Source organism: Equus quagga, chromosome 10 (genome assembly GCF_021613505.1).
Source record: "Equus quagga isolate Etosha38 chromosome 10, UCLA_HA_Equagga_1.0, whole genome shotgun sequence".
Taxonomy (NCBI): domain Eukaryota; kingdom Metazoa; phylum Chordata; class Mammalia; order Perissodactyla; family Equidae; genus Equus; species Equus quagga.
In genome coordinates, this window is record NC_060276.1 from 42,686,771 (window position 1) to 42,700,573 (window position 13,803).

At 42.6% G+C, this 13,803-nt stretch overlaps 1 protein-coding gene across 4 annotated transcripts in view; it reads left to right on the forward strand.

Moving 5' to 3' along the window:
- The window catches only part of SYTL4 (synaptotagmin like 4), a 48,927-nt gene extending 36,338 nt beyond the window's left edge, over positions 1-12,589 (forward strand). For all 4 annotated transcript variants that reach the window (XM_046673958.1, XM_046673960.1, XM_046673961.1 and 1 more), the window contains 8 exons: positions 16-111; positions 1,169-1,347; positions 1,642-1,744; positions 2,262-2,423; positions 6,011-6,119; positions 7,974-8,073; positions 8,830-9,038; positions 10,969-12,589. In XM_046673958.1, coding sequence (XP_046529914.1) covers positions 16-111; positions 1,169-1,347; positions 1,642-1,744; positions 2,262-2,423; positions 6,011-6,119; positions 7,974-8,073; positions 8,830-9,038; positions 10,969-11,117 — 1,107 coding nt within the window. In that variant the 3' untranslated portion in view covers positions 11,118-12,589. The remainder of the gene's footprint in view (positions 1-15; positions 112-1,168; positions 1,348-1,641; positions 1,745-2,261; positions 2,424-6,010; positions 6,120-7,973; positions 8,074-8,829; positions 9,039-10,968) is intronic.
- The last annotated feature ends 1,214 nt before the right edge of the window (positions 12,590-13,803 follow it).

A 13,803-nucleotide genomic window follows, 5' to 3' on the forward strand; every position in this document is an offset into this window, starting at 1 on the left:
ATTTTACTGTTCCAGGAAGAGGAAGAAGAAGAAGAAGAAGACATTGACCACCTGGTGAAGTTGCATCGCCAGAAGCTAGCTAGAAGCAGCATGCGAAGTGGCTCCTCCTCGGTAAGTTCTGTTAGTTCTGTGGTTATAGGCATGTTGGGGTACAAGGAAGGAAGGAAGTGCCTCCCAAGAGCAGAGTCCGGACCTGGGGAAATCTTCCTCATCCCTCTTTCCAGGTAAGTGAGGTGTATTTGTTCCAATCCTCAGTTTGGACCATAGTTGCTTAGTGCACAGCTAGGTGACTTCCTCAGCCTCTGCCCTGGAGATTTTTATGTCAGGTAATTACGGCTGGAGACGTTCTTCATCACCGCCTTGTGAACAGTTGCCCATAGCTTCTCTCCTTAAAGAGGTGCTCAGGCCATGAAGTGAGCAACATCAGATTTCATCATCAGGGCCCACTCCAAATCTCACATTCCAGGGCACTGAGTGTCATGAGAAGGGCCCTGGCAGGGTTAATTGGCATCAGGGTTTGAGTAAGGAGCAACAATACCAATCAGAATCATGAAGTTAAAAGGACACTTAAGAATCAGGGCCTAGTTCTGTCATAAGTATGAAGAGTGATGCATAGGGGAAACAGAATCAGGAACCAGGGCGAGTCGAGTTTGTTCCTGCTCACACACAGGAAGAGAACGGCGGCCTTGGAGAGCCAGTTACTACCTGAGAGGAAGATGTCTTTTCACCTCTGGTGGGATTTTCCCTTCAATTCTGATGCAGTCACTTTTCTTTATAGGTCTTGTTTTAATTAGTAAGTGACCCCTTCTATCCAACGTTTTAGCATATATAACACATACCAAAAATGGACATAGTTGCACTTTACTTGTACTCCTTGCCCACTTTCTGAGGCAGGTGAAAATTAACAATAAAATGTGTAAAATGAGAGGCAGAAGAGAAGCTAAGAGCCTAGGGGAGCCATGGGCTGATTTATTAACCCAGACAATTGTGAGTGCTACGAGCTCTGTCTTATACTCTGTGTCCAAGACTGTTGGCAGTACTGACTTGTTGCAGGGGCTTCTGAAAGTTGTATTTTGTTCAGTGACTAGCTTTATCCTGAGGGAAGATGTGAGCGAAGCGGCAGGGGGAGTATGCCTTCACCAGATGTTTGTGGGTACATTCTCTTCAGAGTACAATCGGCAGCATGATGAGCATCTACAGCGAAGCTGGTGATTTCGGGAACATCTTTGTGACTGGCAAGATTGCCTTTTCCCTGAAGTATGAGAAGCAAACACAGACTCTGGTTGTCCATGTGAAGGAGTGCCACGAGTTGGCCTATGCTGATGAAGCCAAGAAGCGCTCTAACCCGTGAGTGCTTCTGGAATCTGACTGATGCTCTAAGAGAGCTCAGACCCTACCATCTCTCTGGGCCCTCTTGAACTGAGGTTATCTTTTCCTGGGCAGACAGGGAAGTGTGATTGAGATCGCTTAGGGGAGATGTGGGAAAGGGACCGGGATAGGGAAAATGCAAGAATGACATGTCTAAGAGGGTTTGATGTGACATTTTCGTTTCGTCATGGCATATGTATGTGGAGAGCAAGGAAGTGAAGAGTGGGCTTGAGAAAAGACGGCAAATTACTCCCTACTCTCCTTGGTTTCTAGATACGTGAAGACTTATCTTCTGCCTGACAAGTCCCGCCAGGGAAAAAGAAAAACCAGCATCAAGCGGGATACTGTCAATCCACTCTATGATGAGATCTTCAGAGTAAGTATCTGGATCCTCAGGGTAGGAGAACTTGTTCTGTCTTGTGCGCTAAGCTGTAGCTGTTCCTCTGCTACATGGCTGGTTGTAGCATGTACATGTACCTCATGTCTGAGGATACACTATAGGCATCTGTTCACATCCCGATCTTCCCGAGAAGAGAAAAAGGTGATCTGGCTTCCTTGGATTGTTGTGAAGCTGGAGATTCACCTGGCCACAAATCTCATTTTAGAAAGTCATTTGGGATCAAGAGCCTGCGTGGCATTTCTTTTTGAATGTTCCAGTGTTCTCTCACCCACTCAAGGAAAAATTGATTTTCCAAGTCTTCCCATGGAATATGGTAGGTTTTTGTGAAATGGGGTAAGTGGAGGCTTTGAGTGAGGAAACTCAAAGTGCTTAGGGACTAAAGTAATTTGATATTCAGGACTGTGGACTTTGGATATGGTCGCTCAGGTTTTGGAATAATCTATTCTGAGGAATTACCATGAACTAACCATCTTGGACTTCTGTTCTTTCACAGTATGAGATTCCAGAGTCTCTCCTGGCCCAGAGGACTTTGCAGTTCTCGGTTTGGCATCATGGTCGTTTTGGAAGAAACACTTTCCTTGGAGAGGCAGAGGTCCAGATGGATTCCTGGATGCTTGATAAGAAACTGGATCATTGCCTCCCTTTACATGGAAAGGTAGTTGGCTTTAACAACTCCTTACAGTTTGGATCTGAGGTAGAATTGTCTGCAGTGACCTCTGCTGATACGTGTCGGTAACGTCTTTGAATGTAGTCTTCTGTTGAGTTCTGGCGCACCCTGCTGGGGTTTCTGAGTCTGACCGTGATTTCAGATGCACTTGCATGTCGAGTGTGAGTAATCTCTTCTGTGTAGCCCAAAGGATGAAGCCATGGTTTTCCTTTGAAAAGTCTTTCATATGTGTGCCAAGCTTTGCTTCCTCACCTTCCAGAGTCTGGGCGTATCCTAACATCCTAACTTGCGCTTCTTATTTACGCTAACCTTTTGGGTGTATCCTAATCTGCGCTCTTTCCAAACTAATCTTTTCCCTAAAGAAGCAGGAGGTAAAGCAATTCATGGAGTTCCAGTTACTGTGCTCTTGGTCACACAAGCCAGGGAAAATTTTACTTTGGGGTGGCATCTAAGGTGAGAGGGTAGCAGTGTGCATGATAGTGCCTGTTGTCTGAGTGCAGACCTGGATTTGAATCCTGGTTCTGTTATTTGCCAGCTAGGTAAGTCACCTAACTTATATGAGCCTTAGTTTCTTCATCTATAAAATGGAGATAATAATAATATTCCCCTCTTGCAGGATTGTATACAAAGTACCCATCAGTGCCTGGCACATAATGCACATTCAATAGGTTACTGTCATTCTGGTTAAGATGAAATTGCTAGGACTTCTTGATTATCAGAATTCTTCAATGGCAAGGTTCTTCTGTAAAATTTTTTTACACTAGCATTTTAAATGCTAAAAATGGTACATGGTACATAGAATCTCTTTAGAAAGATAGATAAGAAACTAGTAGTAGTGGCTGCCTCTAGGAAGAGAGACTGTGGTGGGGGCAACTTAGTTTTCTCGATATGCCCTTTTATAATGGTTGAGCTTTTTACCATGTCTACATATATTGCTTATTAAGAAAATTAAGAATAAAAGGATTTATATGCACATGGTTCAAAATTAAAACAACATAGAAGTGTATAAAAAGAAGAGTAGGTTCCGTTCCCTAGAAATAACCACTGTTATCAACTGCTTGGATATATTTATAGAAATTTTGTACTAAGCAGCATGGATACACATGTATGGATTTATATTTTTCCCTTTTACACAAATGGGCTCATATGAATCTCATTGTGTATATATCCCTCATTTTTTTCATTTAACAATTTATCATTTATCATGGACATCTTTCTAAGCCATCACTTTACAGATCTATCCCATTCTAATTGCTGTGTAGTATAATTGCTTGTATTATTATTTATTTACCATTCCCTCACTGATGGGCGTTTAAATTGCTTTTTTTTTTTTTGCTGCTGAAACTCTGCTGTGACATGTCTTGGCCTTCTTTTGTGAATGTAACTATAGGAGAAATTTCTGGTGGTGGAATTGCTGAGTCAAAGGAAATATACATCCAATATTTTGATAGCCACTGCCCTCTAAAAAAAATAGTAACAACATTAAATCTATCCCTTTAAATACTAATAAAAAGAGGAAAGCAATTATCATCAAACTATAGTATCTTATAAGAAATTTAGAATTGCTTAAGCATTTGGCATGCAAGTCATTCTCTCAGGGGTCTACAGTTGATGTAATTATATTGGAAATGTCACTGTAAACCATCATAAACAACTACTAATAAAAATGTTTTACGTCAAAAGAAAGAACTGCATTACCATGAAGGTATTTGCTCTTTGCAATTATTTTGAGCCAGAATGAAAATAGGCTACTGAAACCAATATGCCAATTTCCTGCTAAGGCTAAACTCCAATTTTTAAGAGTCCACTGAAGTTCACAATCTAGAAATTAATAAATTGTGTAGACATTTTAGAAACAACAAAAAAGGCCACTCTGGTATCACATATATTTTTTAATTTAAAACATTCTACCTTTATTATCTCTGATTTTTCTCTCTTTTTTTTTTTTGCCCTAGTAATCCATTTGCTCCCATTCAGTTTTCTCTTCCTGGCATCCACTTCCCTATTCTTTTGTATCTCTTCCATATGCTGAACTTTGTGCATTCTGGGCATGTGGTACATTTTTCCAAACCAATGGGGATTCTGCCTTCTTGGCATCAGTATGCCTAGTGGTGAGGACCTAGGCTAGAGGAGCCCCATGGAACACAGGCAGGTGAAAGGGCACCTCTGGTCTGCACCAGCTCATGCTCTGGATACCAGAGCACAAGGAACAGAGCCACCACCAAGAGAGCCACTAGAGTGAAGCAGTTCTGCTCTGTCCACAGCCAATGAGCTAGGCCACTTGCTGCTCATCCAAGACATTCATTCATTCACTCTTGCATTCATTCAGTAAATATTTGTGGAGTACCTACTATGTGCCAGGTACTTTGCTAAGTGTCAGGCATACTAGGATGAACCAAAATAGGCTTGATTCCTGTCATCCTGGCATTTAGATTCTAGTGGTAGAATAGCTCATCAAAAGTAACAGAAATAAATGTAAAATTAAAAATTCTGGCGTATTCAAATCCTTGGAACAGAGTTCCAGCTAACCCTCAAATCTGTGCAAAGTCTCTTCAAAAAACATTTTTTATCTTTGAAAATCATGTAAGTGATACATGCCATTCTCACTAAAAAGGCACTATAGATATATACAGAGTAAAAAGTGAAAGCCCTCTTTCCTTCCCCCATTTCACTCCCTTCCTAAGAAGGAACAAGTGTTAAGTTTGTCTGTGTCCTTCTTGGGTTTTCTATGCAGTATAGTGTAGTGGTTAAAAGCATGGACTTTGGAACCCGTCTGTCTGAATTTAAATCCTGCCTCTGCCAATTACTAACTGTGTGACCTTGAGCAAGTTACTTAACCTCTCTATTCCATAATCTGTAAAATGGGACTAATTCTACCTATCTCATAGGGAACTATTTTAAGGATTAAATAAAATGATATACTTAAAGTACTTATAACAGTGACTGGCATTATATAGTGATAATGATAATAATCATTATTTACGTACATATATATTCACATGTACAAATATCAATATGTTTTAATGTAAGTGGGCTACTTTTCTGATCTTGCTTTGTTGACTTAACAATACATCTTGGGTATCTTTCTATGTCAACATGTGCAGATTTACCGCATTCTTTTTTGATTGCATGCCATATGCCATATGAGGGCATTAAAATCACTCATCTAACCTTTTCTATATTGATTGACATTTAGATTGTTTCTACTTTTTGGCTATTACTAACAGTGCTGGCAGCAAGATTCTTCATCATGGTGTCGGTACCCTGTGAGTTTGTGTGGCAACCTTGCTGAAGACCTTTGAGGGTATTTGGAATCTAGTAGCTGTATCCCCAAGGTAGCAAAATAGTGGGCATTGCAGAAGACTCTTGTTCGTTCTTCTGCAGCTCCTTCTGAAGAAACACCTTAGAAACCTGTGGCTGCCATGGCCCAGGGACCCTGGAGTGTATTCATAAGGAGAAGGATCCTCTTATGCTGTGAAGCTATTCTCGGGGGTAATTTTAGAATCTCCTCAGCGAGAGGTCCCAACACCTCCTGAGAAGCCCAGCTTGACCTGTTGGGTTTCCCTTTGTTTCAGATCAGTGCTGAGTCACCGCCTGGCTTGCCATCACACAAAGGCGAGTTGGTGGTTTCATTGAAATACATCCCAGCCTCCAAACTCCCTGTTGGAGGTGACCGGAAAAAGAGTGAGTTTTCTTTGGGGCCCTGGATTTAGCTTAGTTTTCTGCACAGGATCCATGTGAGGCGGTGCTGGCTAGCGGCTAGCACTGTTGGAGAGACCAGATTGAGATGTGCCCTGGATCATCTTCCAGGGAAGATTCCTTTACTAAGTAAGCCTGTTCTGACTTTTTCAACCAGAAGGGAATGCCTTAGGGTTGGCATTCTTTTTTTTATTTTAGGTCATTAAACTGACTTGGTCTTGGTCCAGCTATGGGAAGCTACTAAGAGGGCAGAACAGAATAGAAACTTTGGAGCTGAGAAAAGGTGGTTGGAAAGGGAGGTGAAGTATGAGGGATAGGAAGCTGAAGGCTGAGGAAGGGAAAATCCACACACTAGGCACTGTGCTGGTGACTATGGATATGTAGATGAATAAGACACGATATTTGCCCTCATTTGAAGAGCTTAGTTTAGCAAGAAAGGCAGTCATATGCTAAAAGAACACAGATAGGGGAGTGATGAAATCTGTCTGCTTCCATTTGGGAGAGCTTTAAAGAGGAAGCAATGATGAAACTGGACTTAAGACTTTACTAGGCAGAAAGGAAGAGGATGGGGCAAGAAGAGCATTTCCAGAAGAGGAGATAGCATGAAAAAAGGTGTTAAAAAGGCATGGTAAATGTGGGGTTGTGGGTGAGTGTGAGGGACTGAACTCCTTATTTCAGTGGGGCTGGAGTTATGGTATGTAGGTGTGAGAGTGGGGCTGGAATTGGAGATGAGGCTGGAGCCGGATGGAAAGGGCCTTGAACTTAATGGTAAGGAGTTGAACTTGATCCATTGGCAATGGGAAGCCAAAGTTCTTAAAAATATCCGTTCAGCAAGGTCTCATCTTAGGATTTGGGGAATCCTGTAGGATTTGGGATCCCCAAGGAGGGTGTGCAGAATGACTAGAGAAGGGAGGCAAGGATAGGACCATAGGGAACAGCAACATTTTGAAGCATGAAGAGAGGAAGAAAAGTCGGTGAGGTAGAGGGTTCAGGAGAGAGCAATGCCAAGAGAGAGCTTGAAGAAGAAGGGAGCAGCAGTTGTCAAGAATATTGAAATACTGCTGGGAAGTCAGGCCAGATGAGAACTCACAGTTCGTGACTCATCGTGACATGGCTCATCGGCATTAGGTTACATTTTCAGTGGATTAGTGGAAGCAGAAGCCATATTTCACTAGAAACTAGGCTGAGTGAATGAGGCAAAGACGAAGAGGTGGTGAGTGTGCACTTTTTTTTTTCCAGGATAATTGATGGTGAAAGAAAGGAGAGACATGGAGAATAGCTTGAAAAGGAAATAAGGTTAAAGGGAGATTTTCTTTTAAAAGGATCTTTTTAAAAAAAAGAGATGAGATTAGCATATATTTAGACTGAGGGGATGGGACCAGTAGAGAAAGAGATATCAAAAATGGGAGGTGGGGGGTGAATTGATGACTCCTGATGAGTCCCTGAAGGGATCAAGAACATAAGTGGAGGAGTTCCCTTTTTAAAAAAATCATTCAACAAGTATCAGGCAACTTTATTTCTCTAAGCCTCAATTTTCTCATCTATAAAATGAGAACAGTAATAGTCTATATCTGAGGGTGGTTTTGAGAAATGCTTAATGTAGAATCTGGCACATAGCCAGTTTTCATTAAGCATTTATTGTGATTGTTGTTACTAATTGAGCACCTATTGCTTACTGTCAGGCACTGTGCTAGGTGCTGAGAATACAAGTCAGGTGTAGTCCATTTATCATGGAGCTTGCTGCCTTCAGGAGCAAGGAATGGAAATGCTACGTAGATAAAGCTCAAGAGAAATCTGGAGGTATAGGGGCTCACTTGCTATGGCTGACATCCCTTACAGGTAAAGGTGGGGAAGGGGGAGAGCTCCAGGTGTGGATCAAAGAAGCCAAGAACCTGACAGCTGCCAAATCAGGAGGGACTTCAGACAGCTTTGTCAAGGGGTGAGTCCCTGGACCAGCACCAAACTAACCAGTTTCAGGACAAGAGAGCTAAGAGAGGAACCCAATTTAACCTTTCTCTGTGGATATTATCCTTTGTGTCCTACCGCCTCCAGAAACCAACTTTGTTCCTGAAATTAGGTAATGGCAAAACCTCCGCTACCCACTGTGTCCTGGTCTGAGCTCAGTTTGGACTGGGCTGTAGTGTTGATTTCCAAAGAGAAGGCTGGTAGACAGATAGGGCTGACTTTTCCTTTGTTACAGACTTATGCTCTTAATTAATCCTGAATAAAAATCTATGTCCTTGACTCTCAAGATTTGGGAACTCAGGACTCGATTCCCCACAATATTTAAGCAATGCTGGTTTTCTACCAATTATAGACCATTCTACTGATTTAAGTTCTCTAGCAAGTCATGTTTGGCTATGCCTATAGTTATTACGATTGCTTTTATTTAAAGAAGACCTTGCCCAATAGGAATGGAAGGAAATATTTAAAACCCATTTTTGGTGGAATATAGACACAGCACACTAATAACATTATACTCATTTTCTCTCCAGGTTAAAGAATGGAATCAGGTGAATGATCTAGTGGAGGTAGTAGGAACTCTGCTTCAGCAGATTCAAAGGAGGGAGTGTGTGTACTAGGATCTGAGTGTTGACTCACTTTTCTGGGCTAGACCTGGTGGTAGGGGAAAGGGGAATTTAGATAGATATTGCCAGCTTGAGTAGGTTGTTGATTACTCCCCGCCCTCTGCCAGATACCTCCTTCCTATGAGGAACAAGGCCAGTAAGCGTAAAACTCCTGTGATGAAGAAGACCCTGAATCCCCACTACAACCATACATTTGTCTACAATGGTGTAAGCCTGGAAGATCTACAACACATGTGCCTGGAACTGACTGTGTGGGACCGGGAGCCCCTGGCCAGCAATGACTTCCTGGGAGGGGTCAGGCTGGGTGTTGGCACTGGTGAGAGCCTCTCTCCCCATCCTCACTGTCTTAAAGGCCTCTTGTATATTTCACTCCCAATATACCCCTCCCCCTCCCTGCAAAGCTTCCCTGTGACAAGAGTTGTCGGCTTTCCTCTCAGTTAATGTTCAACCAGTATTTACTGAGTGCCTACTCTGTACCAGGCCTAGGGGAAGGCTGAGCTCATGCACTGTTATGCGTATAGATAAATGTGACCCAGATTGCCAGGAATGCTATCATCTTGCCACCAAAAAAATCTACAAACCTACCTATATCTGTACCTATAATTTCCATCTTTCATACTGCTATAATGAAAGAAGAGTCCTTTCTAGCCAAGCCAAGCTCTCCTCAAGTGTTCTGGATCACACCCTCACCTTCTCAGTGACATTGCTATTGGAATCTCCTCTCTCTCCTGTCTGATCAGTTTCATTCTTTCTACCTCCCTTCTGGAGTTGAAAACAGATATGCCCTGGTATTTCCAATCTTAAGAAACAGAAATGAACTTTCCCTTGACCCCACTTCCCCCTCTAATTTCTTAAAATGAATCGTCTCCACTTCCTCAGCTCTCCTTTAATCCTCAATCCACTGTGATCTGGCTTGTCTCCCACCACTCCACTGAGCAAGTAAGTGCTCATGCCAAAGCTTTGTTTTCACATTACTAGAATTTTCAATGCTATTTAACATAGCTGATCACTTCCTTTTTCTTGAAATACTTAGCTTCTATTGACAGTATACTTTTCTTTGTGGGTTCCTCATTTTCTGCCCAAACTCTAAATATTGGTGCTTCTCAAGGCTTACTCTTGAATCTTCTTTTCTCTCTCTACAGTCTCTGCATTCCTGTGGCCTCCTGTGGCCTTAAATACCACTTGTATGTTAAAAACTCATAGAAAGCATTTAACACAAGCATCTAGAATGATGTTTTTATAAATGTAAGCCAGTTCATATTAGTCCCCTGCTTAAAACCCTTCAGTGGCTTTCTGTTGTACTTAGAAAACAATCCAAAGTTCTTACCGTGCCTACAGGCCCCTGTATAATCTGGACCCCCTCTGTTCCTTTATGATCCTTCCTATATCACCTGCTTGCGCACTATGCTCCAACCACAATGATTTCTTTCTGCTCTCCAAATATACCACGCTTATTCCCACTTCATAACCTTTGCAATTAGTGTTTCCTCTGTCTGGAAAGGCTGGCTCCTTCCCCTCTTTCAGATCTTTACTCAAATATCTCCTTCTTGGGGAGGCCCTCAGACCACTCCATCTAAAGGAGGCCCTGATCTAGGCGCTACAAATCACCCTGTTTATTTATTTTGTGATGTTCACTTCACTGTTTTAAATACTCTTGTTGATTTACTTGTGTATTTTCTGTCTTCTCTGTTCAAATGTAAGCTGCCTGTGGGCAGGACTTTTTCTGCTTTGTTCACCACTGTATCTCCAGAGCCTAGAAGAGTACCTGCTACACAGTAGGCACTCAATAAATGTTTGTTGAGTGACTGAATGTACAAGAGAAGAGGAATGAAGCCACATACAAATATGAACTTCAGGCCTGGAGTCTATAGCTAGAGAAACAGGTGCTCCGCTGTTGCTGCTTTTTTAAAAAAATTTTAAGTCAAGTTGGCAATAACAGAGGGCAGCAGCTCTGCCATGAGGTGTCAGACCCTAGAGCTCTGTAACAGCCTCAGAATTAGAGGTCTCGAGTTACTGTGTGCCATTTGGAGTCCCATTTCATCAACCTGAAATCTCTTGATAGTCTCAGGAGCACAGAAATAGCTGTGCAGGATCAACAGGGAGCCATTCTCAGACTGCTGTCCCCATCAGCCCATCTTCATAGCACACTGTCTATCGGGGGTGGCTCCCTTTGCTCTGTAACCCATCTTTCCTGGTGGGCTGAGGAGTAGAGTCCCTGTTCAGCCTCCTCTGGTGTTTCTCCTCAGGGATCAGTAATGGGGAAGTGGTGGACTGGATGGACTCGACTGGGGAAGAAGTGAGCCTGTGGCAGAAGATGCGACAGTACCCAGGGTCTTGGGCAGAAGGGACTCTGCAGCTCCGTTCCTCGATGGCCAAGCAGAAGCTGGGCTTATGAGTCCCTGTCTTTCTCTGCAGGTTCAGCCCTGTCAAGGGCAAGTCAGAAGAAGTGAAGAAACCAAGAGCAAAGATTTATAATTTAATGTGTGTGTGTTATGTGTGTGTGTACAAACGTGTATTTCTGCAAATCTCATTAGGCTAGAGTGATGCAGACTTGTTCCTCCTTTTAAAGCAGGCTCAAGAATGAGGGTCTCTTCAAAATATTTTTATTTGTGCATAATTTAGTATGTTTTCAGAGTCCATTCTTTCTTATATCTTTGTGAAGTTTAATTAACTTTAAAAATCTTTTAAAACAACTTTTTATCTCCTGTCTTGCTATCCTTGTACCTACTTCCCCAGGAAGCCCTGGGTACCTTTGGCATTTGTACCAATCTCTGTTTCAAGGTGTGCCTGTCTGGGGCCAAGGCCCTGGGAAGCAGGGTTGGGTTACTAAAGACAGGAGAAGATGGGAGAGAGGTGAGTAGGTCCTTTCTTCCTTCTCTAATTTAGGCTTTTAACTCCATTTCTACCGTGATAAATTTCTGGAATTTAGCTTTCAGCTCTTCTTGTTTTTAAGCAGTTTCCACCTTGCTTGGGCCTAATGGTTTTCTTTGAAAGGATAAGAAAATTCCTAAGTTCCTTCCAGTTCTAGACACCTTCACTAGACCTTTGGGGTCCCTTATCATGGAGCTGCTTTAGAAAAGAACTTTAATTAGATAATGGCCCTTTTGACTGAGTCAGGGACATGCCCAGCAATGGCTTCTTGGTGGTCCCAGAGGACCAGAGTGACTGAAGGTGAAGTGTGTCCTAGCCCGTGCTGAGTTCTTTGCATTTTGAACTGATACAGCAGTTGTTGGAGAGCTCCTCATTTCCCTTATGCAAGACGAGGCATCTTCACTCTTATGTACCACATCTTTCTTAGTATTTGTGTCCGTGGTGTGTTACCTCACAGAATATGGGCTACATACCATTATGTCAGCCAGAATAGCCAAGTACTGTCTAAACTGGTCCAGTGTTTCTCCAGGCTGGGCACTGTTAGTGCTCCAGGAAAATGTGTTCAGGGAATTTCTCAGTTATTCTGACTTCCTTCTTGAAGTGGTTTCAGTTCCTACTCTATTGTTTCCTAAACCTGACCTAGATGTAAGATGGGTGTAGTGTGTTAGGACCTTTCTAAGAAGGGTCTGGTGATCTAAGGTTCATTTTCTGAAACTCACTATTCTAGACTGACCTTTTTATTCTTACAAGTGTGTCTACACAAAGTCGTTTGTGAAAGTAGTCGACACCAGAGAAGAAATCCCTTTCAGTTGAGTCGGCCTAGGGTGGTTTCTATTGAATGTGTAAACTGCACGGAGGAGTGTTTTTAAAAGGTTTTGTTGGTGTGGGTTGATATTGAAATGGAAGGCATAAGCTGGGATCCTGGGCTGTAACTTGCTCCTTTTTTCCCACCGCCTGAAGTATACGTGTGTTTCAATAAAGCTTTCTCACTTGTCAGGTGTTTGCATTTGTTAGTTCTATAGACAGTTTTGTCTTTGATGTTCCGACTTACTGTTGTTGCTTTTTACGTGGCTTGAAGGATAACAACCAAAGTGACAAATGCCTTTCCCTAACCATCCTGTGCTGAGTCAAAGAAAATTTCCCTTCCTCCGCATTGTTGCCTGGCATGCCGCTGAGCTCTGATCCCTTGTCCTTTGTGTTTGGTATCTAGGGAGAGAAGTGAAAACCCATCTTAAAAGTGGTACCACTTTCCTCTCTCTTGCAAGTACCAAGGGAGCATCTCTCTTAGCTTTGTAGACCTTGCCCCACCCAGGGAGGAAGCAGAGAGATGTGCACAGGGGAGGGAAGACATTCATTCCCCACTGTCAGCGTTTCTTTCTGGATCCTTCAGTTTTTCTAGGAGGTAGGGCCTTTTTCCTTTACTCCTACTACCATTATTTAGTTTTGAGAGATATATAACACATATGCTAAGTGACCCGTCTCAGAAATAAGGCTCTGGGTTTCTAGATAGAGTCCAAGAGATTCTTGACTTCTTGTTCCAAAGGGCATTAATATATGTTGAATGCCTTTTGTGTATAAGGCTTTATGCTAGGCGTGTTATATATTATTTCCTTAATTTCTCCAGGCACCTTATGAACTAGGAAAATTTCCCTTTTCACAGGTGAGGAAAGTCAAGCCCACTGTCATGCAGCAGAGTTGGGATTTGAATCCAGGTGTGGCTCTACTGTACCATGCTGCCTCCTACGTGGGTGATGTGTGTGTTATGGGCAAAGATTTAAAGGAAGGGATGACTCCTCTTTTCTAAAATATCTCAAAGAAATAAGCTTAGTTTACAAAGTAGGACAATCAGAATGTTTTGGCTTGTGTGTGTATATGAGGGAGAGGGAGAGAGATGGGGAGCAGAAAGAGGAAAACAGAAACGGGGGTCTATAGAGGGGCTGCATCGGGCTGGCCCCTTTGGCTCTGGCTGTGGGCCTGATTCTGCTGCTGTCTCCTTCCCCTGCTTTAGGAGTTGGGATCTTTTGAATCATAATCCAGAGGAGGTTACAGAAGAACTTTACCTAAAGAACGCAAGATCGACTTGCCTTGACTACTCAATAAAATGAAACAGAACAAGAGCTCCTCAATTATTTTAAGCTAGAGGAGCATTTATATGCGAGAGTCAGGCCCAGGTGGGAGCTCTGTTCAGGAGGCAGTGGGCCTCCTCATGT